General features: G+C 42.3%; 1 protein-coding gene across 1 annotated transcript in view; it reads right to left on the bottom strand.

Moving 5' to 3' along the window:
* Positions 1-18,541, bottom strand: part of SPATA7 (spermatogenesis associated 7) — an 87,036-nt gene that overhangs the window by 8,650 nt on the left and 59,845 nt on the right. Inside the window, exons 6-10 of the mRNA XM_042460531.1 lie at positions 11,140-11,618; positions 5,598-5,664; positions 4,147-4,202; positions 1,938-1,991; positions 172-181 (exon numbers count right to left, since the gene is read on the bottom strand). Of these exons, the coding sequence (XP_042316465.1) occupies positions 172-181; positions 1,938-1,991; positions 4,147-4,202; positions 5,598-5,664; positions 11,140-11,618 (666 nt within the window). The remainder of the gene's footprint in view (positions 1-171; positions 182-1,937; positions 1,992-4,146; positions 4,203-5,597; positions 5,665-11,139; positions 11,619-18,541) is intronic.

The following is an 18,541-nucleotide window of genomic DNA, read 5'->3' as shown; positions in this document are numbered from 1 at the left end:
GCCACAGTTATATAATGCTTCAAAAACATAGAAGTCGTTGACTAAGGGACCATCACACATGACTCCTGTCTTGTAACAGCCACTTGCCTGGTCACCTAAACCCACCTTTGAGTATTCCTTACCTAAGAAAACCCTATGAAATTCATGCAATCATCATAAATTAGGCAATACCTGCCTTGAACTTTCAAGGATAGTGAGTTATAAATAACCAATACAAATATGCATGGGGTACAAATTTCCATTTTCACTGCAATACTTAAAGACAGGTACATCATCATCACACAATCTTGAGCTGTGCAGACTTTGTTGTGTGTAGTAGGACCTTAAACCATCATTTCTTATTCTACTTCCTTTATTATTCTTATTATTTTTAAAGCGTGTCTTAATGAAACAAGACAACACATTTCAACTAACAGGAAAATAATTTAATGGCTCAGATGTCTAAACAGCAGCATGCAAATGCAAACTAATGTACTACATACAAAACACTTAATAGAAGTAATCAGCCATCAGCATGCAAATCTGTTAATGTGTTGCTAAATGATTTCTATAAAAACATTGGTATCTCTCAAAGAGCTGCCTTAAGTGAAGTGTGTTAAACATCACAAACTGCTCCACTAGCTCTGGCACTCTGTCTTCCTTGTGGTGAAAAAGTGGGCACATTCCTCCTCTACAAGATACAGATGACAGATAACCTGTGCCTATGCCTAATCATGCCAAGTTCTTCTTGATACAAGTTCTGCTTTGCAAATAAAAGTTTTTGTGTTTAAAACCACAAGTGATGCAGTGATACATGTATGTTTTCCTGTTTTCCCTCTTATATATGCAGTGATACATACCAGTATATGTCTTCCTGCTTTCCCTCTGTATAACAGAGTGCGCCCACATCAGACGCGGGCACATTATATGCTGCAGAAGAAACTATGGCACGTGCGCCCATGGCGCACGCACACCACCACCTCCCTGCACCACTGTGGGTACGAGCCCCATTACTTGTAATGGGGCTCGAGCATATGCGCCTTTTCCTTTACGCGGGGGGGGGGGCGTCCAGAACGGATCCCCGCGTAAAAGGATGCACTGTATTCATATGTATGCATACGTGTAGGCAACTGAACGGGCCCCCACCTGTTGTCTGGGTAAGTTACTCTCTCTCATCCTCAGAGGAAGGCTCCCTCTGAACTAATTTTGCCAAGAAAATGCCATGATAGGTTCACCTTACGGTTGTCATAAGTCCGAAACGATTTGAAGGCACACAACAACAACAACTTAAGTTACAAGTTACTTTCATGCCCACTGTGGTGCTTCTCCCCTCTTCTCCTTCTCCATATCCTCATTCTTTTAATCTTTTTCACTGGTCTTGTTGAGCCTTTCAGTCTGTTCACTTTACTTAATTCAATAATTAACCTGACACCCAAGGTAACTTCCAAAGAACATTAGTTATTTTTTTTAAAAAACAACAACAAAATCTTCCACATTATATGATTGAAAATCTTAAGTAGGGAGAAGGCTTAGCCTGCCGCAGAGGGGATTTCCAAATTCAAGTAGCAGGACCTTGTCTTTTGCTCATATAAACTGTTAAAACATTTTGAGGGCCACAGCTCCAAGAGACCCTCTGGAGTCAGGAATGGTACTGAAGACTGTAGACAGGTTTTACTGAACAAAATTAATCGATCCATTTAAAAACAATATAACTCCAAGGTGCATATTCCTAGAGTTCCCTTAATCCATGCCATGTTCCAGGTGTCTTTAGTAACACAAATTAGCCAGAATCCAGAGGGTCAGTTACAAATACATAACCTACAGTTAGCCATTCACAATCCTTACATAGTCTCTAATGTCATATGTAACAGTCATACAGGATTCTGCTGATTATCTATATTATTATAGATTTTTTATTTTTTCTGAAGATCTAATGTTGAAATAAAAAAGATACCTACTCTGCCTGGATTCTTCTTATTGCTGGGGACTGCACAGAAGCTGGAGGAATCACCCTAAGGGATAATAGGGCAGGAGAAGAAACTGCACAATTATAAACTGTTCTATATATTTATAAGGTGTTATCTCTCTCATGTATAGATTAAGCATATAGAAAGCATGTAGGGGTCCCTTTTCAGATGTCAAGCTGAATGCATGGGCATTGGGGCAAAGAGGGGCAGGTCCAGCAGGCACACATTCGGGGGCTCATATCGGTAAAGGTAACGGTTTTCGCTTGACAAGATTGTCTAGTCACGGGGCAGTGCTCATCTCTATTACTAAGCTGAAGACAACTCTGTGATCATGTGGCCAGCACAGAACTAAACATGCTTAAAAAGATACTGCCTTAAGTGTTATTAATCCCTTGTATAATCTTAAAAACTGTAGTTCCAGCTCCTTTAGGAGAATGACATTTCCCCAGATTCCTTCAGGAAAGGAAACAGCCAGTTGCCAAGATTTTTCAAACTATGTAGAAAATTATGTAGAACATCCAGCACCATTTCCTAAACACATCTGTGTATTTAACCAAGGCTATATGACACAGGCCTATAAGAAGCAGCACTTGATGGGTCCTGAGACAGAACCTTGGTTATCTTCTTTAACAGATGTTCAAAAATTTGGCTTGTGTATTTACATTGAAAAGTTCAAGCAAGCCTTTTTGATTCACTGATGTTACAGCTTAGTGCAGGGGTAGGCAATCTTTTTGAGCTGGGGGCCAGTTGCTGTCCCTCAGACAACTGGGGGGCCGAAGCCAAAAAATAAATAATTAAATAATTTTAAAAATAATTAAATATATAAATAAACCAGGACAAATGTAGGACAAAATTTTCAAATGGAAGACACTTTTTTAAAAAAAAAATGGAGGACATGCGAAAAAATATGCTGATTTGTTAAAAAATGTTAATATAAATGCATGTTTCTGAGGCTTCTATAGACAATTGCCCTCCAAAGGCCCCGGCGGCAATCGGCGGCAGGACTGGGCTGGGGCCGGTCCCAAGGCCTCGCCGGCCCGCATCCGGCCCGCGGGCCGCAGGTTGCCTACCCCTGGCTTAGTGCATATGTTTAAGAAAATGCCACATCCTAAATTTATTTATGCCAGTGCCTTTCCCTTTGAAGGTGTATCTTTCATCTAGTGGGAGTGGGAATGGCAGAAGATCCTGTTGCATCTTCCACCCAGCAAAATGTATGTAAGTGTTGGTTATTACCTTTAAAGCCCTACATGGTTTGGGTCCAAGTTACCTACAGGATCACCTCCTGGCAGATGTTTACTCTAGTCAGTCAGGACTAGTTTGGTGACTATCAGCCAGAGAACTTTTTCTATGGTCACCACTAGACTGTGAAACAACCTGCCGGAAGAGATTCAATAGCTGAATATGCTGTCCAAATTTAAAACAGCATTGAGGACTAATCTCTTCTGGCAGGCCTATCCAGATGATTTTTAAAACTGTAAATTTTAAACATAATTGTTTTAATATGTATGTATCGTTTGTTCTTTTAAACTGATATATGTTTTAATTGAAGTTGTGTTCTCAACTGATGCATATTTGTTGGTCTGTTGTTTTTCCCCACTTTGATCCATTGGGAGAGGCAGGTAAGAGATTATTATTATTGCTTCTGTTTCTGTTGTTGTGGTGGTGATGATGATGATGAGCCAGAGTGGTGTAGTAATTTGAAAGTTGGACTACAATTCTGGAGATCAGTTTTCGATTCCCCCATTTGGCCATAGAAACCCATTGTGTGATCTTGGGCAAGTCACACACTTTAGCCCCAGAAAACCCCATGATAGGTTCGTAACAATTTGAGGGCATATGAAAACAATAACAACAATTATGTATGCATATCCATATCACTTCTGCGGTTCAGAGGAAGTGAAAGTATCAATAGGTCTGATGCTTGGCAGGAAATCCAAGAAGATTACTGAGGAAGTAGGGAAGGAAGGCCAGTTGGCTGCTCAGTTGCTGCTCCCAAGGTTACTGCATGCAAAAAGAGTACTAACTGAGTGACCGGCTGGCTGGCTGGCTAGCCAGCCTTCTGTCATCCCTCCCTCCTGGTGGGGCTTGGCTAACTTGCCATGTGCTCCTCTCCAGTAGTGGGATGAGGGCTGCCCCCTTATTGCTGTTGCCGCCTCACTTGCTTTGCATAGTAACCTAGAACCCCTAGAATTTCATGTACCTTGGTGAAGACAACTGAGAAACAGCCTTCATTTTTTCAGACACTTTATCGTCTACCTATAACACACAGAAAACATTCAGATTAATGGTGCAAAAGAAGAAAAGTCATGAGAGTGGAAGAAAAAGGAACTGTTGGAAAAGGAACTGTGATCCATCAAGAAAAAGATATTCTTTAAAGATGTAAACACAAAGGGCAGGGGACTAAATGCTGGCCAACTGCTCGTTTCCTTGGTACAGGTTCTGTATTTTAATTCTTTTCTTTTTTTAAATCTTTTTATTTGGTTTTCCAAAACTGAAAATTTTAAAAAATCAAACACACATCTTACATTTCTTATACAAATCACCTAACAATACAAATACAAGAAACAACTGTTGACAAATTAAAAACAAACATTCACAGACAATTTCATTCATTTACGTCCTTCCCTGCAATACTTGGGCTGCAAAAATTCCGATCTACCTTTCTTTCTCTTCCTTGAAATGCTTCTATCTTATTCTATTGCTGCTAACTGAAATATATAGGCCCTTCTCATATATATTCTACTAACGGAATTAGTTACCACTTTCTATTTTTATTCTTAAAATCCCACAAATGACAACTCATCCTGCTTTTGATGCAAATATATTATCACTGTTCCAGTCTTTTTTTAATTTTTCCAAAATGTTCTGTATTTTTTGTGTGTGTATGTCTATTTTAAAGCAAATGGCTGTGCTTCCTTCTGTCATAGTTTTAGCAGGCACAAGGTATGCATTTACTTAAAACAGTCTAAGCAATTCCACATTTGTTGCAAAAAAAAAAAGGGGGGGGGGAGAGATGGCATCAGATAAGGGCTTTGCCTCAGGGGACAGTGCTTCCGATTGCACAATCCAAGGAATGCAGTTTGCATTTATCCATTTATCCCCCCTGCTTCCCATCACCACTTACGTTGTACTTGCACTAGGAAACACTCTGGTAGTGGTGGGGAGGGGAGAGACCCAGACTGCACTGTCTAACAACCCAGCCTCACCTACTCCTGGCTCCAGCCACACACAGTCACTGGACCTCAATTCACCACTGTAAGCAGCCTCAAGGACAAACAGGTTACCTAACCCTGGGCTAATGCAAAGCCATTATTGGAAACAACTCAATACATTTAATTCACATCGTCACTTCTGGATTCACCTTTTTAATCTTTTTTGTACCACTGGACTTGCTGTATGAAATACTACTGGCAATCAGTCTAAAACAAGACTACCAATACTCTCCAATTTCATAATAGACTGATAGGGACTGCAATCTGCCACATTTTTACTGAGTGTATTTTACTGACAAAATTTTGTTGAAAACAGTGCTTAAAATGATAAGCTGAAGTGGTAGAAAATAAAGCTAAGTTTCACCACTGCCATCATCCAGGAAAGTCATAGTGTTCATGTTATTGAATAAAATACAACTAAATATATCACTTGAATTACCTCCATTACGATCTTCTGAAAGTCTGCTGCATCCCATTTTGCAGATCCTTCCAATCCATCTTGAAAACTAACAACAATGATAACAACAATAATAATAATTAGGGAACTTTTGCAACATTAATAATATACAATTTCCTACATTCATTTAATAGATAATATTAACATACAGTGGACCCTTGTTATACGCTGTGGTTTGGTTCCAAGATCCCCCGTGTATAACAAAATCCGTGTTTGCTCAAGTCCCATTAAATATAATGGTATAGCAAAATGGTGTCCCTTATAAAAAATGGAAAATCAAGGTTTGATATTTGAAATTTATAATTTTTTTGAACATTTTCAAACCGTGTATGCTTGAATCTGTGTATAAAAAAATCCGTGTATAAGAAGGGCTGACTGTACAATTTCAAAAAACCTTAGTTCTTTAAGGTGCCTGTGATAATCCCAGCCATGCCCTTGTCTATGTGATGAAACACACTCATGGACACTGGTGGATGAGAAGTCTAAATGAATGCTAATCTGCTTATACCTGAGTTTAGAGCAACCACCAAAAAAAAAAAAAAGGGAGCCAGGGAACAAGTTGTCTATGGCGGGTTATAAACCGCCGCTTTGCGGCGATCTGCCACTGCTGCTGTTTGCTCCGTAAGGGAGCCGCTGCAGCCAAACCGCGCGGCTCCGTTACGGAGCAAAAAAGAAGCTCCAAAATGGAGCTTCTTTAAGTGGCGCCTCTATGTGAGGGGGCGGACTCGCGACGTCATAGACGCCGCGACACGTGCAGACGCACAGCGTCCGATACGTAAATATGGCGGAGGCCGTGTGGAACGGCCGCCGCCATATTGTATGTACAGAATACGTACTAGGGTTAGGGGGGTGCGGAAGCACCGCCCCTTCCTAACCCTAGTACGTATTCATTACGTACTAAATGGCGGTCTGTAACCCACCTATGACACAGCTTAGGCACTAACAGATTTTAGAGATATATTCATAACTGAACCTAATCCTTTCCAGAGTGATAAACATTACATTCAATAATTTGCAGCCCCAAACTACCATGCAATTTCAATCCTATGTTATTACTTCCTAACCAATTGGGAATAATGGTTCTGAGATTGTTCAATGACTCTTCACAATGCCAGGAGCCAATAATATTATATCATCTAAAGATGCTGGGGACTGAAAGCAGAAATGGAAATTGAGGAAAACTGCCACCCTACTGTTTTCCTCCAGCACCAAACCTCCATCAGATTCTAGTTCTATCTACAGAAAGAGTTCTTCTATTCCGAGAGGCAGGTTTGGATCCAACTTCAACAACAACATAATCCATAGAGCATTTCTGAACTCAGAAACTTCTCCTCTACCTGAGGTATACCGACATCTTTACCCATTGGACTCACAAAGAGGAACCAAATGAGAAATTCTATTGGAATTCAAACAATTTACACCCCACCATCAGTCTTAGGCTGGAATAATCCATATAAATTGAAGCCCTCTGAAACAACCACATCTACTCTGACCCCCATGACAGAGATACTAATCTCATAGACTGACAAAAGACACTTCTCAAGGTACTATATTCATCAAATGAAGTGGAAATAAATCAACAAGGCAAAATAAATTCCCAGGACTAATCTACTACAGAAAATAATGAAAAAGAACAAAGAGAGGAACAGGCAGCATTCCACTAACAGTTGCATGTAGCTCCCAGGTCAAACCATCAAATGTACCAGCAGTTAGCTACAACCAATCCTGGACAATAATGCCATTCTCTCAAGGGCTCTAGGTGGCAGGCCTTCAGTTGTCTAGAGACGGCCTACCCATCTCAAACTGCTACTCATTTACAATAGGATATATAACATGGATGGGAAGACAGGAACAAGACCTTCCCACAAAACCAGATGTCAATTCTGGCCCCATATTTATGTTAGTAGCAACATTACAGGACCAATAATGTCACCCACAATATTAGAGGTGCTTTCATTGCTCATCCTCTAATGCAGCCCTTTTCAATCATTTTATCCTGGAGGAACTCTTAAAATAATTTTCAAGGCTCAGGGAACCCCTATATAAGAATTATTGTATCTACAACTAAAATATATACATACTGTATATACTCATGTATAAGTCGACCTCATGTATAAGTCGAGGGCAGTTTTTGGATCCAAAATCATGGATTTTGATATGACCCGTGGATAAGAGGGGCAAACACTGGAGGATGTTACAAAAGATCTAAGGGGGGGGGGGACAAAGCACCACTTCCCTTCCTATATCTAACTCTCTGGACCTCTCCCAAGCATCAGTCTCAGCACACACACACACACACACTTCCCCTTACCAAAAGCATCTCCAAGGCACATGGCTTGCGAAATGGAGGACAGACCCCACTGTCTCTCTGCTTGTCACCCCCAGGACTCCCAAGGATCATAGCTTGCAGAAATGGAGGACAGGCCTTTCTCTCTCTCTGCTTCTCACCCCCAGAACTCCCAAGGCTCATGGCTTTCAGAAATAGAGGACAGGGCTCTCTCTCTCTCTCTCCTTCTCACCCCCAGGACTCCCAAGACTCATGGTTTTCAGAAATGGAGGACAGGGCTCTCTCTCTCTCCTTCTCACTCCCAGGACTCCCAAGATTCATGGCTTTCAGAAATAGAGGACAGGGCTCTCTCTCTTTCCTTCTCACCCCCAGGACTCCCAAGACTCATGGCTTTCAGAAATAGAGGACAGGGCTCTCTCTCTCTCCTTCTCACCCCCAGGACTCCCAAGACTCATGGCTTTCAGAAATAGAGGACAGGGCTCTCTCTCTCTCCTTCTCACCCCCAGGACTCCCAAGACTATGGCTTTGCAGAAATAGAGGACAGGCAGGCGCTCTCCTCCTTCTCACCCCCAGGACTCCCAGAACTCATGGTTTGTTTCAATTCAGAAAGGGGAACAGGGCTCTCTCCTCTCCTTCTCCTTCTCACCCCAGACTCCAAGACTCATGGCTGTTCATCAGAAATAGAGGACAGGGCTCTCTCTCTCGTCTCCTTCTCACCCCCAGACTCCCAGGAATCAGGGCTTTCAGAAATAGAGGACAGGGCTCTCTTCTCTCTTCCTCTCACCCCCAGGACTCCCAAGACTCATGGCTTTCAGAAATAGAGGACAGGGTCCTCTCTCTCCTCTCCACCACCACCCAGGACTCCCAAGACTATGGCTTTCAGAAATAGAGGAACAGGCCTCTCTCTCTCTCCTTCTCACCCCCAGACTCCCAAGACTCATGGCTTTTTCAGAAATAGAGGACAGGGCTCTCTCTCTCTCCTGCTAACCCCCAGGACTCCCCAAGACTCATGGCTTTCAGAAATAGAGGACAGGGCTGGCTCTCTCTCTCTCTCTCCTTCTCACCCCCAGGACTTCCAGGCAAAACGGGGTACAAGCCTGGGCATACTTTGTGTTCCTTCTCTCAGCAGCAGCTTATTAGGTCTGGCTCTGCAGGAAGGCTGAGAGCCTGGGAAACAGACACACACACACAGAGGGGGAGAGGAGAGCCGGCACCGAGGCTTCAAACAGGGAGCCCTTATAATGCTACAGAGGAAGGTGGGCACTTCTTCTTTCACAAAATTTATTGGCATTAACTCATTGACCCTTCCATAAGTCTACCCAGGATTTTGGAGTTTGTTTTGGGGCATAAATTTTTCAACTTATAGTCGAGTATATACAGTATATGTTTTCCTCTAAATCACAATATCTCTCAGAACTTCTAATGACCTTTAACTGGCAACCCTGTTTGAAAACCCCTGCTCTAATATGATATATGCAATTCTTTGTCAACAATACACCTTGGCACTTGGCAGTGGATAAACAAGATTGTCTCTAAGCCAGAAGATAAATAGACACAAATCAGATATTAGAAATAAGAAAACCCAAGAGCTATCTGCAAAACACTTCAGCCACAAAAGCTTATGCTAGATTCCCCCCCCCCCCCCTCTCTCTGTGTTATTCCCAAAAGTGCTACAGGATTATTTTATGTTGAAACAGGCTAACATGACTATGTCTTTGAATATTCCAAATAAACAAAGGTAATAGCAACAGCAAGTACATTTCTATACCACTTCACAGTGAACTCAGCACCCTCCAAGCGGTTTACAATCTGTAAGCTAATTGCCCCCAACAAGCTTGGTACTCACATCACTATGAATGGATGGAAGGCTGAGTGGATCATGGAGCCCCACAAGGATCAACTTCACAACCTTTTGGCTGCAGTACTGGCATTTAACCACTGTGCCACCAGGGTTCCTACCTCTTTAAGGTAGGTCTTATTCAAAAGGAAAAGGCAAAAATATGTATGCATGGTTGGGCAATGGGATGACTTCTGTACTTTAATGATATATGTAATGTGTACAGAACAGAAATCAAAAGCAACAAAAATCACAGCAACACTAACCATCTCAGTTCTTTTTGTATTTGTATAGTGAAGTAGGGTTCATTCCTAGGATCCTTTCTGGGACTTATATTGCAATGCAATTGTATCACCATAAGAGTGGAAAGATTACAGGTGTTGCCTAAACATGAGAACAGCAGTGGGCAGATGAGGAGAGATGTACACATGGTACAATGGGTGAAAATCAATTATGGGGGCAGTGCCATAGCAGTGAGCCCCACAGGAAAATTTATGATATCACCAAACTAGTGATCTAAAGAATATTCACAAATTGCCTTATCCTTGGCAAGAAAGGATGTTTCAACATATCAAGACAACCAATTACAAAATTGTCAGCTGTACAAAAATTTCTGGACTTGACACAGAGTGAAAACAGCAGTCCATTGTTTTCATTGCTTATTTTTCAAACAAAAGAAGTTCCCCTAGCCTTCAAGCTTTCTGCAGAGGGCAGCTGAATCCTTCTGGTGATATGTACAAACATATATCCTTTTATAGTCACTGCACAAAGAAAGTTCCAGTAGCTCCCCTAGCCTCCAAGCTTTCTGCAAAGAGCAGGTGTGTGCTCCCACAGCCATATAGTGGTGGGGGGAAGGAGAATGGCAACTGGAAGGTGAGGAGCTTTTTGGCAGCATCTGGCAGAAGCAAGGAGAAAAGAGCCACTATCTCTTTTCCAGATCTCCAGTATTCTTGCTAGAGAACTGTGAAGGGGAGAGCTGCTGTTTGCTCTCAGCTGTGGAAGAACAGATGGATTCTACTCAGGTGCTCTGAACTCTCCTTCAGCCACTAAATGCTGAAGGCAGTACATGCCTGTCTTTTCAAGCAGAGTTGCACGCCCAGGAAGTAGCAGCCAGGTGGAATTGTACAGGCAGACTATTACATCTGCCCTGAGATGTACTATCTCAGCCATTATATTTGCACATAACACAATGGTTTGGGAGCAAAACTATTGTATTCTCCACAAAATATAATGTTCTCTCTCTCTCTCTCTCTCTTTTTTTTTTTTTTTTTTTTGCTCCTTCGTAGCACTTTTGCTCAGAGGGGAGAAACATTGGAATTTTCATGTTTGCACATGAGAACAAAACAGGCAAACAGATTCACCTTTAGACTGAAAATAGCCAGTTTAAGAAGCTTCTATACCTGCTTATGTCAGTCTGTGTTTCCGCTTCCACTTGTTGTTTGGGAACATCCTGTAATTTCAGTCTTGCTGGCATGTAATATCGGTACTGCAAGAGGAAGGATTTAGCATCCGATCTTAAAGTGCGGGGCGTGAATGGTTGTTGGCCATTAGTAAAACACTGAGAATGCTTATCAAGCAGATCCCCACTGCTTGCTTTGGATTCAGCGTTGTGTGCTTTCTGGGATTGTTTGTTTGTGACACTATCTGAAGAAGAGCTTGAAGAACATTTGGAGTGCAGTCTTTGAAGGCTCGGCGTGCTGGTGCTTGAACTTAAGACTGAAAAATTGGAGGCTTTCAAAGCAGATTTTGTGGCAGGTTTACCAGTACTTGGAGAGAGTGCACCTTGCTTTTCTGGAAATGACAGGGAGCCTCCCCCAAATCTCTTTTCACTTGGTGCACATGATGGTAACGCCCTATTTCCTTCTGCTTCCAATGACTCCTGGGGGGCAAAACAAATGACAAATTCTGTGGTAGAACCGCTGCTGCTTCATTTCATTGAAATCCCATTTAAAAAGTACTAAGCAAAGAAAGCATGTCAAAATATAAACGTGGACATAATTTAGCTCACAGGTTATACATCGTTTGTCTAAGTGATACAAATTTCAGTCAATTATTTGTTTAACGATTAATTATTTTAATATAATTTTGCTCAAAATACAGGCATGCTCAGCAATCCAAGGATCTCTTATAGGGGTCCGAATAGTTCCCTCACTGCTGGCCTTCTGCCATAAGCTAGACTTTCATGTTACACAGGCTTTTGACTTGCTGAATTATATGGTTCTCCTGCGACATACACTTTATTGCTCTTTTATTTTTTTAAACTTTATTCTCCCCTTTTACAGAATAAATATACATCTTATTGTATTGTTATTGTTCTCTATATTGCCCTAAACATAATGTAAAGAAATGCGAGTTGGAACTCTGAATTCATGATAATGGCGGGTTACAAACCGCCATAAAGTACGCGCTTTGCACGTACTAGGGTTAGGAAGGGCCGTATTAGGGTTAGGACGGTTCTTACCTTCCTGACAGCCCTTCCTCCCAGTACGTGCGGAGCGCGTACTTTTTCGCGGCGCCCATCCACATGGGCGCCACCATTTTGACGTACTGGACGCTGTGCGTCCAGACGTGTCGCGGCAGAAGTGACGTCGCGAGGGCGCACTCCACCCCTCGCGGCGCCACTTCCACGTTCCAAAAAGGAGCGGCATTTCGCCGCTCCTTTTTTGCTGCGCGGGGAAGCCTCGCGGTCTGGCAGCTGGGGCTTCCCTACGCAGCGAATGGCGGCGGCGGGAAAACGGCCCCTTGAGGGCCATTTGTAACCCGCCAATGATGATTAATAATATAGTCAATAATAATATAATTTATTTTATATTCTGCCTTTTCTCAGGAGAATCATACCATGTGGTTACCATTATCATGTAACTTAATATCATACCATCTGATCAGATTGCCATTGTCATGGTGCTGAGGCTGAACTGTTAACCCATATGCCAACACTATATCACTGTATTATGTTGATAACAGTACATATACATTATATATATATGTATAGTACAGTGCACCCGTGTCCTATGCAGGTGCACCATACACAGCTTTAACCTTACGCGGCTTTAACCTTACACAAAAGGCAAGCCCCGGAAACAATAACAGCACGCACACAGGAGTGTGCGGCCATTGTTTTAAATGGGGCTTGAGCATATGCGTTTTTTTCCTTTACACGGGGGAAGGGGTTCCGGAACGGATCCCCCACGTATGAGAAGGGCCCACTGTATCTATATAAATAATATCAAGTCATGGACATATCTTTTCTGATCTGTTGGAATTTTTTCCCAATCACATGTACTGTAATTCTTTAATTTTTAAAGCAATAGAATAAAACAAACTTTACACACAACATAAAGACATAGATACGTTTCTCTCATAATATTTTATCTGCCATAATAATGAATGAGAAGTGCCTTCTTTAGTGAGAACTGTCTGAAATTTATATGTCAATGTTGAGAAGAGAGTATAGAAATTAACCATTTTTTGGTGGTGTTCCATGTGAGGCAAGTTCACACCAGGATGATTGGCAGAGCCTTGAGGGAGAGTGGGGCTTTGATACCCTCCATGAAGAAACCAGAATTTTCAATATAAGCAAGGTCCAATGGACCAGGCTGAGACATGTGATGGGGGGTGGAGTCAGTATATAAGGACAGTACACCCCCCATCCTGCCTCTTTTCCATGAAGCAGCCCACCCCCCCTCTGCCCTAAATGCAGTATGAAGTTTGTTGGTCGCTTCAGGGCCGGGTAGGAATTTTCTCCCCTTTCCCCGGGGTTTTTTGCCTACCCCATACTGTGTGCCGGGACTGGTAATTGGCTTTGGGTGGCTGTTAAATAGGTTTCACGGACTGGCCCATATGGAGTTAAAGAACTGTTTGGTATGCACCACTGGCACCCCTTTGTGATGAAAGGTTAGGCTCTTGATCAGCTTATACACGTCAAGGGACGTGGAGTTGTGAGAGAACCTGCCTGTGGGGTAGACATGGGGGTTTTGCTCAGCCTTACAAATTCGAGGGAGTTTGGGGGAGAGTGCCTTATGTTTACCTTCCTAGGACTCGCTGAGGATGCAATCCAAATCATCGGATTTACCTCAGCGTTCGGTGTTTGTGCCCAAAGGGAAGGCTGAAGAGGAAGTGTAGGACTGACACCGGGCTTCAGCTGGACCCGCACCAGGTTTTCCACTTTAATCAATTTGCTCAGAGTTTGAAGTTAAGGTTGAAGTTCAAGTGCTTAGCTTTAAATAGATTATAGGTCAAATAAATGGCCCTTTATTCATCCAATTTACGTGTCTGGTCTCATTATTTCATGGTTGGGTATCCATTAGTTTCATGACTCCAGCACAATTAGGTACTGAACCACTAAGTTATGGCAAAAGTGACAGGTATGCTTGTTAGCAAATAGTGTAATGACAGTCATTGGTGGAATGCAAAACAGCTGCACACCTGCAGCTCATTACTTTGAAGAGGTACAACTGTACTGTTTTACTCTCCTGCTCTAATAAGATTTTCAAACATAAGTGGAAAATTTTCCAAGATCCTTGGAAAGGTGAGGAAGACGACATGCCCTCTTGATCCCTGCCCATCATGGCTCACTATCCAGGGGGGGTGATGCTTTGATGGCATTTCTTAGACATGTCATCAATGCATCCCTTGGGAAAGGTTATGTACCATCTTCTTCAAAGGAAGCGGTCGTTAGGGGTCCCTTGACCCCCTGGACAGGATAAATTACAGGCCCGTTTCCGATCTGCCATTTTTGGGTAAGGTGATCGAAAGGGCTGTTGCTCTTCAGCTCCAAGTGGTCTTGGATAAAGCCGATTATATAGAGCCATTTCAAACTGGCTTCAGGACAGGATATAGGGTGGAGACTGCCATGGTCACCTTAACTGATGACCTTCATCTGGGCATCGACAGAGGGAGCGTGATCCTGCTGGTGCTTCTAGACCTCTCAGTGGCATTCGATAGTATAGATCATGACAACTTCTTGGAACGCCTGAGAGAGCTAGGAATCAGAGGCACTGCGTTGCAGTGGTTCTGGTCCTTCCTCTCGGGCAGGTTACAGAGGGTGATGCTCGGGGACAGTTGCCCCTCAAAAATGGAGCTTAATTGTGTCGTCCTTCAGGGTGCCATCCTGTCCCCAATGCTATTTAACATTTATATGAAGCCACTGGGAGAAATCATCTGTAGACATGGAGCGAGGTTTTATCAGTACGCTGATGACACTCAAATATATTTCACCATGTCTTGGGCATCAGTGACAACGACAGATGGCATTTCTCCCCTCAATCAGTGCCTTGAGGCAGTAATGGACTGGATGAGGGAAAACAAGGTCAAGCTGAATCCAGACAAAACGGAGGTACTCACAGTTGGGGTCCCCAAACCAGGTATCGAGTTGCAACCTCCAGTCCTAGAGGGGTTCACGCTCTTCTCAAAGGACTGTGCTTGCAGTCTGGGGGTGCTTCTTGATCCATTGCTTCACATGAGAAATCAAGTGAGTGCGACAGTCAAGATCGCCTGTTATCAGCTTCGGCTGGTATGCCAGCTGCGCCCTTTCCTGGAACCAGGGGACCTCGAAACTGTACGACACGCACTGGTAACTTCAAGGCTTGATTTTTGCAATGCGCTCTACATGGGGCTACCCTTGTGCCTAGTCTGAAAACTTCAACTGGTACAGAATATGGCGGCCAGGTTGATTACTGGAACATCCAGGAGTGACCTTATAACACCAATACTGAAGTCACTCCACTGGCTGGCTATTAGTTTTCGGGCACAGTACAAGGTGTTGGTTATTACCTTTAAAGCCCTACATGGCTTGGGCCCAACTTATTTAAAGGATCGCCTACTTCCATACAATCTGCCCCGTGCTCTCAGGTCCTCTGGGAGGAACTTACTCCAGCCTATAAAGACCAGATTGACTGCAACCTCCCAGAGGGCTTTTTCTGCAATGCTCCCAACCTGTTGAATCGCCTGTTGGATGAGATCCGTCAAATTACCAATTTAGACAGCTTCAAGAAAGCTGTCAATACGGATCTCTTCTGGCAGGCTTTTCCAGAATAAACTACTCTGCCATGTGGTGATTTCTCCACATGTGCGATGATTCTGCCACTATTATTGGTTTTTAATAGTTATGCAATTTTAAATCTTATATTGTTTAATCTTCTTTTAAGGGGGGATACTTTGTATATATGGATGTACTATTTTAACTGTTGTAAACCGCTTTGATTGTTTTAACAAAAAGCGGGGTATAAATAAAAGTTTTATTATTTATTAGTTTTATTCAATTTCTTCTCTAATCCCATTCAACTATAAAAATTTGGTGGAATATTGTGTCCAGTTCTGTGCACCAGAATTCAAGAAGAAGGTGGACATGCTGAAGTGTGTCCAGAGGAGGGCAACCAAAATGGTAAAAGGGTATATTTAGTATGGGGAAAAAAGGTTAAGGGATGACATAATAGATATGTTTAAATATTTAAAAGGATGTCCTATTGAATATGGAGCAAGTTATTTTCTGCTGCTCCAGAGACTAGGGCCCAGAGGAATGGATTCAAGCTACAGGAAAATATAATGAAGTTGTTTTATCAAGGGACTTAGAAGCTTCCCATAACTGACTCCAGTCAGCATTCTGGTCATAGCATTCTGGACCCACTGAAGTTTCCAAACAGTTTCCAAAGGCAGCCCCATATAGTGTGCATTACAGTAGTCCAAACGGGATATAATCAAGGCATGTGTCACTATAGCCAGATCTGATGTCCCAAGGAACGGATGCAGCTGGTGCACTAGTTTTAACTGTGCAAATGCACTCCTGGCCACTGCTGAAATATGGGCATCCAGGCTCAGAGCTGAGTCCAGAAGAACACACAAGCTGTGTGAGCCTGAGATTTCAAGGGGCCGTAACCTCAACCAGCACAGGCAGACTCCCTATTCCCTGACAGACCTTTCAACTGCCCAGGAGCACTTCTGTCTTATCTGGATTAAGTTTCAGCCACTACGTTACTGACAACAGATACTGGTTCAGTACGAAGACAGCTTCCTCAGAATCAGATGGGAAGGAAGGACAAAGCTGGGTGTCAGCAGCATATTGGTGACACCATATCCCAAAGCTCCAGCTGACCTCTCTCATTGGTTTCATGTAGATGTTAACATAAGGAACAAAATAGACTAGTGAGGAACCTCAGAGGCCAATGGCCGAGTCATTAAACAGGAGTCTCCCAGCACCACCTTCTGTGTTTGCCAATTCAAGAAAGACTGGAACCACAGCATAATATTATCCACAAGTCCAGTCCCAGAGAAGCAATCCAGAAAGCTGAGAGGCCCAGCCGAACTAACAGGGACACACTCCTGCTGTCCAGTTCCCTGCCAAGGTGACCAATGCTCATAAGAAGGTCTAAAGCCAGACTGAAATGAACCTGGATAATATGTCTCAACCAGTAATCCCTGGAGATGGAAAGCCACTACATACTCCAGGATCTTGCCCAAAAATGGAACATTAGACATAAAGCAAAACCATTCAAAACAGAGCTGTCGGCTGGTCAAATAAATACATTGGAAAACATATCATTCATGGGGAAAAAAAAGGATTACTCAAAACCCTAGAAACTACGCCCATAACAAGAAACAATAGAATGAGAAGAGAAAAATCATACTAACTGTATGGTGCATGAAACAGACTGAACCAAAATGATTTAGATGCACAGAGTGGGTGGGGCTACCGCCCAAACGCCTCTAATATCTCCAAGAATGTTCTGAAGCTAACTGGGCAGGCACAGAATAACCCATTTGTGTGATTTGCAGAGACCACGAAGAAGAAATAAATTATACAACTAAAATTTAGAGGTTATCATCCCACGGATATTATCTGAGATAACAATCCCTATTTCTTCACATCCAAAGAAAATCTTGTGTATACTTCATACACATCCTGGTTTACATCTTGGAATATGCATAGCTTTCAGCCTTTCCCTTGCTGTTACAACTCTACCCATTGCCAATCCTATTACTAGTATAGAGCATTTATTTGAGGAAGAAAGATTTCATATGAAAATCAAATCACTCAACTATCATTTAAAGAAAAATGTAATGCACTCTTGGTGTATTCATATTTAGTTCTTTTTAATTAATCTTTTCACATTATAGTTTAAGCAGTTCAGCACAAATATCAGACACATGTTTACCTTTAGAGAAACAGTAGATTTGGTTAACATTTTAAAATGCAGAATTTCCATTCTTTAAAAATCTATTTGCCGTATGTTCATCATGGTGCAATGGTTGTGCTGAATTAAGACTCTAGGAGACCATTATTTAAATCCTGCTCAGCCAAGGAAATCCGACAGGTAACCTTGGGTAAGTCACACTCTCAGTCTCAGAGGAAGGCAATGGAAAGTCCTCTCAGAACAAATCTTGCCAAGAAACCCTGTGATAGGTTTTCCTTAGGGTCACCTTAATTTGAAAACAACTTAAAGGAACACATTACAACCACCACCAAGATTATAATCACCACGCAACAAAATACAGGGAAAGTTAAAAGAAAAGTATAGAAAATACAACAGAGAATTATTTTTTTAAAAAAGAATAATATAATAATTTTGTGATAGCAAAATTACAGAATCATACATAAACAATAAATAGATAATTTGCAAGGTAAAGGGTTTAAAAGTATTCCTTGTGACCTTGATATGGCTGACTTTCACACAGCCACCTACAAAACACAGCATTCCATCCATAAAGAAGAGGCAATGGGAAAGTTTGTTTCAAGCGAAAGTAGGAAGTCAGCACTCTTGAAGGCTTTGACTGACTTTGAAATGGAGAAAGTCATTTAATATTTGC

The sequence above is a fragment of the Sceloporus undulatus genome, chromosome 1 (genome assembly GCF_019175285.1).
Source record: "Sceloporus undulatus isolate JIND9_A2432 ecotype Alabama chromosome 1, SceUnd_v1.1, whole genome shotgun sequence".
In the NCBI taxonomy this organism is placed as follows: domain Eukaryota; kingdom Metazoa; phylum Chordata; class Lepidosauria; order Squamata; family Phrynosomatidae; genus Sceloporus; species Sceloporus undulatus.
This window is presented reverse-complemented; position numbering and strand designations above follow the sequence as displayed.